General features: G+C 34.8%; 1 protein-coding gene across 2 annotated transcripts in view; it reads left to right on the top strand.

Annotated features, from left to right (window-relative positions):
• Positions 1-12,167, top strand: part of LOC145684408 (FUN14 domain-containing protein 1-like) — a 49,273-nt gene that overhangs the window by 28,127 nt on the left and 8,979 nt on the right. For both annotated transcript variants that reach the window (XM_081756711.1, XM_081756712.1), the window contains exon 3: positions 9,772-9,967. In XM_081756711.1, coding sequence (XP_081612837.1) covers positions 9,772-9,967 — 196 coding nt within the window. The remainder of the gene's footprint in view (positions 1-9,771; positions 9,968-12,167) is intronic.

Here is a 12,167-nt window from a genome sequence, read left to right as displayed (position 1 = left end):
AGGTTTCGATGCTGGGTGTCGCTTCAGCAAGATCTTGGAATTAATGACACGACATTTTTTTTTAAATAGTCAGATGCAATAAACGTTCGTTAATTTTAAAAATAAAACTTGTCTGGTCAGAATTTGAGTTAATCCTTTTAGGCCATTGTGGTTGTTCTGTACTGCATTGGATTGGCGCGCGAATGGTGGTGGTGGCCACACTACTCTTCGGGCATCTGTTCAGTGGGGTATAGACGAGCCAGTAATTATGTCCTAAAAGGAAAACATCATGAATAGGATTTTTTTTTCTTTCTCCAAAATTTATTTAAAATTTTATGATTCGTACTAGATATAAATGTAAAATAAAATATCTACATTAAATTAACATTAAAAAAAAATAAGCGTTTACAAAAATGGCGACCCTTTAGCCATGGATATATGGGAATAAAATAAAAGCGGGAGTGTACATTTACTGGCACGAAACCTTTAGGGTAAGTAAGCGAAAAGCAAATGAGGTTAAATTAGTTTCTTTTCTTCCCCCTTTTGATCTGTTTGAGATTGTGTGACAAGCGAAATATGATATTATAATGTTCATTAATTTTGACGAAGAGAGGTGTGAGCCAGATACTCATGCGTGTTGTGGAAAGACTCGAATTTCCGATTGTGTGGAATCTGTAGGATGTGATAGTTGTGGACAACTATTCCACACAACATGTATTAAGTTAAGTCAGGCTGATGTGACAAATATTAAAGAAAATGAAGGTAAATGGATTTGTCAAAAGTGCTCAGCCATGAACAAGACGAGTGATAACCCCAGTGAAATTGACAGAGAACACACGGTAGTGTCACGTAAATCGGTCCCTCAAATTGAAATAGCAGGAGGGCCGCTATTGGAAAGTCTGAAAGGTATAATAGGAAGTTTGGAAACAAAACTGGACAAAAAGTTGTCTTCTGTTGAGAGTTTGGAAACAAAACTGGACAAAAAGTTGTCTTCTGTTGAGGCTCAATTGTCGACTGTAAACTCTGAAATTCAGTCAGTAAAATCACAGTTAATGCAAAACTTAAAACAGGTTAGATTAGAACTTTCGGGTGAGATAGCTTCTGCAGTGAGTGATGTAAATAAAGTCAAATCTGATTTAGAAAAATTAGCAAATGATGTTGAGAAGAATCGAGAGGTAGTATCCCAAGAAATCAATTCCAAAATTGACGATGTGAATAGTGATTTAGGAAAATTAAGACTTGACATAGAGAATTGTCAAGAGAATTGTAATGTAAATTACAATCATGTAAAGGAACAACAAATTAAAGAGTATAGAGACCTGAAATATGCAAATGAGAAAATAGCTAACAATGTGAAAATTTTAGAACGTGACACAGTAGCTGCGTTTAAACACAGTTTAGAAAAATGCCGTGAAACTAGGGAAAGTATTGAAAAGACAGTAAACGAAAGGTTTCTTATGGCAGAAACTAGATGCGAAGGTCTCATTACTGAAAATATTAATAAATTTGAGAAAAAGATAGAAAAGTTGTCGCGTCGACTCGATAATCAGGAAGCTAGGTGCGAGCGGGTAATCCGGGAGAACTCTCTTTCTCGTAAGGGTCGAAGGACACGGGTAGAAGTTCATTCCACTCGTGATAAAGTAGAGGAACCAATTTCTGAAGGTCCTTTAGAAACATTATTGAAAGAGTTCGCGGTGACAGAGACGAATAGAGAGAATACCAGTAATGGGATAGGAGCCTCAAATGATTGCTCAACATCCGAATCCGACCAAGGGAAGGATACGGTTGATGAGCATAATATGCCGAGAAACTCAGAAAATTCCTCCGCGAATAGGCGAAAGAAATATATCCGGCGAAGATGTAAAAGTCAAAGAGAAATTTATGCAAATCGGTGTGACCGGGTTAAACCACATGATGTTAATTTAGATTCTGGTACGGATATGTATGATAAGTTAGGAATAGTCGAAGTACCGGCAAAAACAACTCTTGAAGAGAGTGACGAAGCTGATGATTCTCCACCACCTAGGCCAATTGGTGCGTATCTTCGGGAAATGCACAATTTTCCAAAATTTGATGGTAAAATGACTACTTCGGGTAGAATATTCCTGGAGGATTTACTCCAAACCATGAGTATGTATCAATTAAGAGAAAAAGATCGAAGATACATTATAGCTAGGTGTCTGGAAGACTCTGCGAAATCCTGGTATCGTAGTATTTCGCACAAAATAAGAACTTTCCGGGATTTCGTCAACCTCTTCAGGAATCAGTATATATCTCCTCGGATGGAGAGGGCGCAGAAACGCCATCTCTATTCGATGAGATATGACAAATCTAAGTTTTCTTCTTTATCTGACTTTGCCTGGTCGATAATTGATTCATATCACTTGGTCGTAAGTTCACCGTCAGATTCGGAATTAAAGGACTTAATTCTTGATTGTCTACCTGCTGACGAGAAAAAAATATTAAAATTGGGTTCTGTAAATTCTGTTCACGATTTAATGATGAGATTAACAGAATTGGAGGGTGAATCTACTGGTAACTCCGGAAATGCGTCAAATTTGAAGATTCAATTAAAGAGACCGAATATTAGACAAACTAGTATAGGTCAGCATAAGCTTTTGAGAACTGACAATTCGGCTCAAACGGAACCTATAAACATAGAACCAAAATCTGAAAAAAATTACTCGACTGGAAATAGAAAGAATTTTTCCAGAAATAAAAATTATAATACTCAACGTAGAAATGAACGTGCGAATAGAGGATTCGGTTCCTTTAACCAAGGTTGGCGTTCCGGAACGAATAACAGTAATTCTTTTGTTCCAGGAATAAATTATGGGAATATTCCCCCACCATATGTGACCAATATATATGGAGCGAAGCCACCATTTGGCGCATTTCCTCCGGTCACGTTGTTTACACCGAATACCTCTCTACCGGTTCCGGGAATTACTACAGTGACATCTACTCTGACTCCTCCATATTCTGCAGTAGGAGTGTATCCAAGTAATTCTAACGTTTTCCAATTCGGTAATTCGAATAATAGTTTTTATACTGGACCGGAAAATACAATATACAGTCGCCCTCAAGGGTAAGGCGTCTGTTTTCCGGAACTTCTCTCTCTCAAAAAAAAAAAAAAAATCTTATTGAAATTACAGAGATTAATTTGACTTATAAACATCTTAAGAATGCAGTTTGTTTCTAATCGTTAAAAAAAAAAAAATTATTGTTTGGAGCATAAGATGCATCATATTCTTACTACACCCTATAATCCTAAGGCCAACGGAATCGTGGAACGTTCCCATCGGGAATTAAACCGAATTATTCGATTAATGTGTTACGAGAATCACACTAAATGGAAAAATGTATTAAAAGATGCTCAAGATTTGTTAAATTATTCGTACAACAGCGCGATAAATGGTACTCCAGCTGAACTTTTCATTTCATATTCAGCTATTGATAGATTTAAAGAAAGTTTCCCTTGGCCATTGGAATTGCAGGGGGTAGAGGAATAAGACCCACTTTCTTTCAGATGCATATAAAAGAATCACTCATAAATATATGCCCGTATACACTGGTCCTTATGTAGTGGTTCGAGTTCATCACAATTCTGTGTTTTTGAAAGATTTGAAAGGGAGAGAAGTACCGAAACAAAATTTAAGTAATGTAAAACTTTTTGATTGTTCGGCGGAGAAGGGAGTAGATTTATTAAAGGATTACAAACAAAAAAAAATTATTCAGCTTTAAACATGCTTCATATTTTTTTTTTCTTAACGGCCGGGGAAAAATGTTACGGTATGTTTTTCACTACCGGTAACATTAGATAAAATTCTATATTACAGTATTCCTTGTACATTTTATCGGTAGGTTATTTTTATAATAATATGTATCACTGCTGACTAGCATATTGTAAATCAGTACCGACAATATAACATTGATAGCTACATAACGTAAGTGATGTAGCATGACGGCTCAGATGGTGTGCTTTGCAGTCACTATATTTAAGTCACTATATTTATCTTGTTAATACTACGGAATTATACTACGATAAAATGAGATACATTATTTATTTCGATTGTAGTCAATAATAATGAAATTGTTTTAAATCCAAAAGTTATTCGGCATTAATTCACGAAGAAATGTTATAGGTTATTTTTGTTTACATAATTTTAGGCCTAATGTTTGACCGGAATAAAGATAGAATTTATTGTTAATATTTATAGACATTCAAATTATATTTAGCATAACTGCCATGATTCTCATAAAAGTACGAACACCTTAATGTGTTCCGTGACCAGCTTACCTGGTCTGGGGTTTTGAAGTCTGACCTTGCATGAATTGTGCGTCTTTTTGAAATGTAAACAAACGTTCGCCATGTTGGTATGTCTCAAAGTGGGAATAGCCAAATTAAATAGTTAATATAGAAGAAAAAGAATAATGAAATATGCGGAAATAAATAAATAAATTCTCTTTTCTTTTGTTAAAACTGATTTTATATATTAAGAGTCATAAAAATTAAATATCAATACTTATTATAGTTAAATCTAGTGTTGTCAAGAGGGGGTGTGTAAGGTGTACAGAAGATCCTATAAATAACATAATAGTGAAAGAGCCCAAGAGCCCTTCTAAAATATAAAAGGAAAATGTGCATCTAAAAGAAAATTTTGGACCGTAAACCCTGTCAAAACCAGAAATTTGACTAACCTGGCACACAATTAGGCAGAATGGGGCTCTTGGGAAATAATAATAATAACGAGTAGTGTTTCGTTTGGAGACGGCCTATCTTTAACATGGCAATTCAAACGGAGGTTAATCAAAATGAAGAGAAGCCGTCCAAGATGTTTTCTCGGTGCTATTCAGGGTAATTTGGGAACAAGAAGGATGCTCAGGTAATGTTGGAACCAGCGAGACAGTCAACCAGGTGGTAAAATTTTGGTACTGTGTGAGCATCTCAGAATACAGGTCAGTGACTTTATCCTCCATTTTGTTGACTTCTAGAAGTTGCATGAGAACTCCTCTTTAAACCACTTGAAGTATTAGTGACTTTGGGGTATCAGTGACATTGTTTTGATGACTGAATTCAAAATTGTTAATCAGGGACAATAGTCAATTCTCCGTTATGTATGTGATTATGATGAAGAGTTGTTAAGCGTATCGCTAAGTCACACAATTTCAGACAGTCTGTAGAGGGGAAGGAAATGAGTAATGACAAAATCTAATAGTCACGAACTTCGAGTCTTATAATTAGCTGCTGCTATGAGACCAGATAGTGAAAGCTCTGCACATTGTCTTGATGTTGACATCTTAAAAGCATGTTATTTGATAAATATATATTGATACTGTTGACGGTATTGATTCCATAATCACTTTAAGTTAGTTTTTTTTTTCTTTCTTTCATGAGCGTTGTTGTTGTGATACGGTTAACATAAATTCAAAATTCCACAGAAATTTGAATTATGTTGTATAATCAAAACCTCATTTGCATACTTTCGAGAAACTATTGAAAAACAAATTTGTTATTCCTGATAGCGTAAATAGATGTTGAGGCAACTCCAGCGTGCAATTTATTTATGTGTCTGATTTCTTTTATTATTGTGTGAATTTCGTATGATGTGAATATATAAATATATATAATGTGCAAGTTATCCGCCCTATTAAATATGAAATGTGGTTTCAATATTCGTACTAAATGAGGTAGAAGTAGGATAGCTATAGGTTAGGTTAGATTAGATTAGTTAGGTAGATTTCTTTCTTATTGTGTGTTATATTGCTTTGATATTAATGTCATGCACGGTCTTGCGGATAACTAAATGAATATCGTTAAATGAAATGAGATATAAATATCAAGCTTTTGCCCTCCGTAAAAGGGAGTGTATTCAGTATTTCAAATATGCTGAATTATAGGGAAAATAATAGTAACATTTTTTTTTTTTTTTGTTGTGTGTTTATTGATTGGAGATTATAAGTATGGGCACGCCTGGTGAGATATGGAGCTAACCTCAACTGTAAACTATACTATGTTTAGTGATAGCAATGAGTTATTTTCCTTTTCCAATTTCTTAAAGGAATTTTGTTATCCGTTCTTGAAAATGACTCCTTAAGAGATGAAGGAGTATTGTTGTTATTTAAAGAATATGAAATTGCAATAAAAGATATACAAATATTTAAAATTTTATTTGGTCAAATCGAAAACAGTACATATTTGTACATACAGTTGACTGATTAATATCGTCTTCAAGCTGAAGTACTATAAATAAGATTAATGATAGTCTTCGTTTAAGTAAAGCTTAAAGGTTTCGATGCTGGGTGTCGCTTCAGCAAGATCTTGGAATTAATGACACGACATTTTTTTTTTAAAATAGTCAGATGCAATAAACGTTCGTTAATTTTAGAAATAAAACTTGTCTGGTCAGAATTTGAGTTAATCCTTTTAGGCCATTGTGGTTGTTCTGTACTGCATTGGATTGGCGCGCGAATGGTGGTGGTGGCCACACTACTCTTCGGGCATCTGTTCAGTGGGGTATAGACGAGCCAGTAATTATGTCCTAAAAGGAAAACATCATGAATAGGATTTTTTTTTCTTTCTCCAAAATTTATTTAAAATTTTATGATTCGTACTAGATATAAATGTAAAATAAAATATCTACATTAAATTAACATTAAAAAAAAATAAGCGTTTACAAATCATTACAAACAATAAATGATCAAATATTTCTACTTTTAATTAACAATGGGCAGTGCAACTACAGTTAATGTGTTAAAACTGCGGAAATTACTCATCGAATACAAGCACAATATGGTGGCAGCGGTTTATTGCGAAGGAAGTTCTACGAATGGATAGATCGTTTCAAACGAAAGAACTTCTTTTTACGTGACGAGGAAAGATCGGGTAGGCCATCGACGTCAACGACTGGAGACAATTTGAAAGTCATTGAGGATATGGCGATGGATATGACAGTGGACGAAATCGCGATTTTCATATGTTTGGACCATTGAAGAAAGCGCTCAGGGGAAGAAGAATTGCAACCGATGCAGAAGGTATTGATGCGATCCAAAATTGGTTACAGGTGCAACCGACGGAATTTAAAAAAGTTGTGAATCGTTGGAAAAAGTGTGTTGAAGTGCAGGGAGATTATGTAGAAAAATAATGTATGTTTCTGTTTTCTATCATTAGAATAAATGTACATTTTATGCATATGATTGTCCGTATATTTTTCTGTCTGCTCAAAGATTTGTTGCGTTATTTAAGTTTTGGAATCCTTCTCCTTTTCCCTCTGTGGCACTAACTCATCGAACTACGTATCCAATTTAGTTACATTTTTTGTTCTTTACGTAGAAATTCCAATCCTCCCCATCCGCATTACTAAAGTGAGTGTGAGTGAGTGTACTATCGCGTGATGTTTTCTACAAAGAACTAGATACTTGATCAGTTTTGTGTGTAAGTGAAAACAGCATTAATTAAATTAAAAATAAAAGAAAGAAAAGAAAAAGATAATTTTTTAAAAAAAATTATTGTAGAGTATGTTATGCTTGTACTTTTCTATGTCCTGTAGAAATTTTATTAGAGTAATATGCAGTGAAGTATTATAAGGTGTCAATAATTCATCCCTTATTCCGTAAAACTCAACATGTCCGCTCCTTCTTAGTCCACATTAGGTCAAGTTCGCAAAACTATTATACTTGTGTACTAGCTGTGCATACGTATTGTGCTCTTCTTTTGTGTAACGTAACAGTAGCCCTTTACAAACTCTACATAAACATTAAGAAACAAATATAAAATAGTACTCGTGGAGGACGCGTACCGCATACAGCAACACCACATCTAATTAATTAACATCTCTCACTAAGTATTTGTACACTCACATCCAGTATAACGTATTCAACTCTGTACAGTAAATATCAGACGCAATTACTTTATTACACCTATTCTAAACTGACTTCTTGGGTTGAGTTGATTTCGAGTTTAATGTCCCTTTCAGCAACGAGGCCATATAAGACACTGACTCCTTGGGTAAGAAATAATGACACTTACTTATTGTAAAAACATAGCACCACTTCAGCGAACTAAACCTAATCACGATTTCCTTAAGTGGCTAATTCCCATTAACTAACTCTATGGCCTATGGCTCCCAGAGGTTTAATGCCGCGCAGTGGCGTAGCATACTTTTGCGCCCCCCCCCCCGCAAAGTATAGAGAAGGGGCCCCACTTGTAAAGCCGACACAAGTAAGGTGGAAGTTCTACTTCTTTAAAACTTTATTCATCGCAAGACTTCGGGGCCCCTATACATCGGGGCCCCCCCGCACTGCGGGGGTTGCGGGGGCAGCTGCTACGCCACTGATGCCGCGTTCACCAAAGCTTTCCACTGACTTCTATCCTTAGCTAACTGGACCCAGTTTCTACTTTGTATTCCTATCTCTGCGAAATCCATCTTCAATATTGTCCTCCCATCAACGCCTAGGTCTTCTAATGTCGTGTTCCGATTGAATTATTAGTTAAAATTTTGAAACCGTTTCTACTTTCTTCAGGGTGTCTATTGGTCACGAAACTCACGAATGTCATGAAAAAGTCACGAAATCAGAAAACAGTCATGAAACTAAAGAAAAAGTCACGAAATTTAGGTTTTGGATCACGAATTTTTTTATGTGTACATATATAAGTACAGACCGGAAAATTTTGTTCTATAAAATGTCAAAATTCACCACCAAAAATGTTTATAGTCGGCTTTAGACGCTACCAAAGCGCTACCAAAGTTGCTTCTATCGCATGTATGAAAATTCGGCCTAATTCGCACCCAAATTCGCACTTGAGAATGTTACGAAATTTTATGGTTTGGTAAAGAAAAGGTCATGGAAAAGTCACGAAATTTCATTTTGAAATTCTAGTAGACACCTTGTTCTTCAATCCTGGCTACAAACCGTATAAATCACGCAGTTCCTCGTTATAAACTTTCGCTATTCCCAATTCCCGTTCCTCTTCGGTCCGAATCTTCGTCGTAGGATCTTGTTCTTAAATACTTTCAGTCTGTGTTCTTCCCTCAGCGTAAGAGAACATGTTTCGCAACCATACAGAACAACAGGCATGATTATCGTTTTATATATTTTAAGCTTCAAATTTCTTGTCAGAATTCGCGACAACTGAACTGAATAATAACACGAATTCCCTACTTTTAGTCGACATTTAATTTCTTTGTGAATATGATTTTCCTCTGTTAATATTGACCTAGATATTTGAAAGTATCCATTTTATCAAAAATATTATTTGATATTTTAACGCATCCATAATTTGCCGTATTACGATGCTGACGAATTTCTATGTATTTAGTTTTCTCTGCATTTACTTCTAAACCCTTGACCCTGCAAGCGTTTAATAAGACCTGTACATTTCTTTCTATTGTTCTATCATCCCTTATTAAATTTACATCATCAGCATATAACCTGGTGAATACCATTTAACTCTAGGCCCTGGTTGCTATCTTTGATTTTCCGTATAGGGTATTCCAGAACAAAGTTGAATATTATTGGCGATAGCGCATGTTTTTGTTTCAGGCCGTTTTCAACATGAAAGCTCGTAAAAGAAAAAAAAATCCTACTCGGACTTTACTTTGGGATTCATTTAAACATATATTAATTAACCTAATTAGCTTTTTCGGTATTCCAAACTACTTTTAATCGATATGTATTTATTTGAATTAATTTATAATTCTGGATAGTCTTTTCAGTTTTGAAGAAATCACACTACTGTTGAATATAGTTTATATCTCCATATTTAATAAATTCGTAATTTTGTATTTCCAGGTGCACAGGTTACCTCTCGATGAAGGTTGGCAAAGTGGTTGCCTTAGGATTAGGAGGCGGAATAATCCTTCTGCAGTATGCCAACCACAAAGGCTATATCAAAATAAACTGGGATAAAGTCTATAAAGAAGTGGATAAAGTTACAGATAAAATTGAAGAGAAAGCAAGCGGGGAAGCTCCAAAATGGATGGACAAGGTATTCAAAATTTATGTATATATATATATATATATATATATATATATATATATATATATCTTTGTATATATGTATAGAAGGCATGTACTGCACTTTGTCAGTGAATGTATTGTATATTCATGTGCTAAAGTTTGTTTGTAGTAGCTACTAGATGGAAATTAGACTATTGTATTGTAGGTTGCAATATACAGGGTGTCTCAAATAATAGTAAGCCCAAATTGAAATTCAGTATAATACTCTATTTTTTGGTTTATACGTGGTGTTGAGAAACAATACCCACAAACTTTACGAAATAAATAATTCGCCACACGGAAACCTACACAAAAAAATATAGACCAACTTGAGTGCAGAAATGCGTCGTATATTGTTATAATTCGTCGAAAATTGAGAGAAATTTATTTATTATTTTTTTTATTTCAATGCACTTGACAGCTATATGTTCAATTTAACTAGTGGCATAAAATAAAGGTAATTTACAACAAAGGAAAGCATACAAAATACTAAGGGAAATATCTACAAATACAACACTTTAAAAAATATTATAAAATTATAAGAAGGATGTGTGAATACCTGAATATAATACAAGAAAACAATGCTAGAAATACAAAAAGTAAAAAAAGTACTAATACGGATAATACAAATGATGTGCAAATACATAAAAAATGATGAAGTAATGATGGAAATACAGAGTGGCTATTGATAAGAGTGCTGCCGTGTCGTGACAAAACGCTGTAACTTTGGCGGAGCAGTTTTGCGAAAATGAGCCGTAAAGTTTTCATCCGAAAATGTGATCTGTATCGTGTAGAACCAGTGTAACTAGGAAATAATGGTCAACCAATCAATTTTCATCAAATTTAATCACACAACGTGCATTTACGTAACATTACATGTAAAAACGTGTTTCCAAAGTCAAGGTATACTGGTTGTACACGATACAGATCACATTTTCGGATGAAAACTTTACGGCTCTTTTTCGCAAAACTGCTCCGCCAAAGTTACAGCGTTTTGTCACGACACGACAGAGTGGCTATTGATATAAGTTTCAAAGCGCATTTGTATACACTCAGCGGCGGATCCAGAATGGGATCAAGGGAGGGGCTAAACCATAGTTTGCCGCTTTATCCAGTGTAAAACAGGATTGAAGTCCTTTTTATCCTGTGTATACCTGAAGGTCAAGGGGGGCTATAGCCCCTATAGCCCCCCTTACATCCGCCCTTGTATACATTGAACATTGTTACTTTTAATAATTTCGAATTATAGAAACATATTGATCAGAAGGCATAGAAAAATCAATCTTTGTACGCTTCATAATTAACTGAAGATTGTGATTACATAATCTAATTGCTGGCGAATGTTGATGCTGAATGATATTTGATCTGCCTTATAGAAAATGATCAAATAATAATAATAATAATAATAATAATAATAATAATAATAATAATAATAATAAAGTCATAACTCGAGAATGAAATGTTGGATCAAAGTTAGGTAAAAGAAAATAGGGTTAGCCATGAAACATTGGAGAAAATTCAGGACGTCTTCTACAAACGAAAAATGATAAAACAGGAACTGAAAACTGGTACGCATTTTATATTTACTGGTTACATTAATTGAATCTGAGTCAAAATGATTATTTTGTTTTTCTGTCCGACCGTGATCCAACATCTTATTCTCGACTTAAGATCTTTATTGTTCCTTCCAGTTGTCGATAGACTAGAATTCCGGAATACATTTCTGCACCCATTTTGGTCTGCAATTTCTTTCAAGTTTCCGTGTGAAAGTTTATGGGTGTTGCGTCCAAACATCCTGTATATTAAGTATATATATATATATATATATATATATATATATATATATATATATACATGGTGTATTATGGCAAGTGTAAGTCCTGTCTCACTAAAGGAGGCGTCGGAAGTGTTTTTTCCCCGCCTGCGGACACAGGTCTGTTCTTTTTGCTTTATTTTGGAAGTTTCGAGTAATATTACTGTTGTGGTGTTGGTTCTAAATTCATCAATTGTTGATTGAATCCTCATGAGTAGCAGTCACACACCGACGGGTCAGGGAGTCGAAAGATTGTCACCGTTCTGTACTCGGACTTTTTTTTTGGGGGGGGGGCGTAAGATCTACAGAATCTTCTTTATTGACTGACGTACATTATGAATTACATAGTTGAAAGTAACCATGTAACTTTTCTTCT

This window comes from Thermobia domestica, chromosome 4 (genome assembly GCF_964235325.1).
Source record: "Thermobia domestica chromosome 4, izTheDome1.hap1.1, whole genome shotgun sequence".
Taxonomy (NCBI): Eukaryota; Metazoa; Arthropoda; class Insecta; order Zygentoma; family Lepismatidae; genus Thermobia; species Thermobia domestica.
The sequence above is the reverse complement of the archived record's forward strand: the minus strand, read 5'-3'. Positions and strand labels throughout refer to the sequence as shown.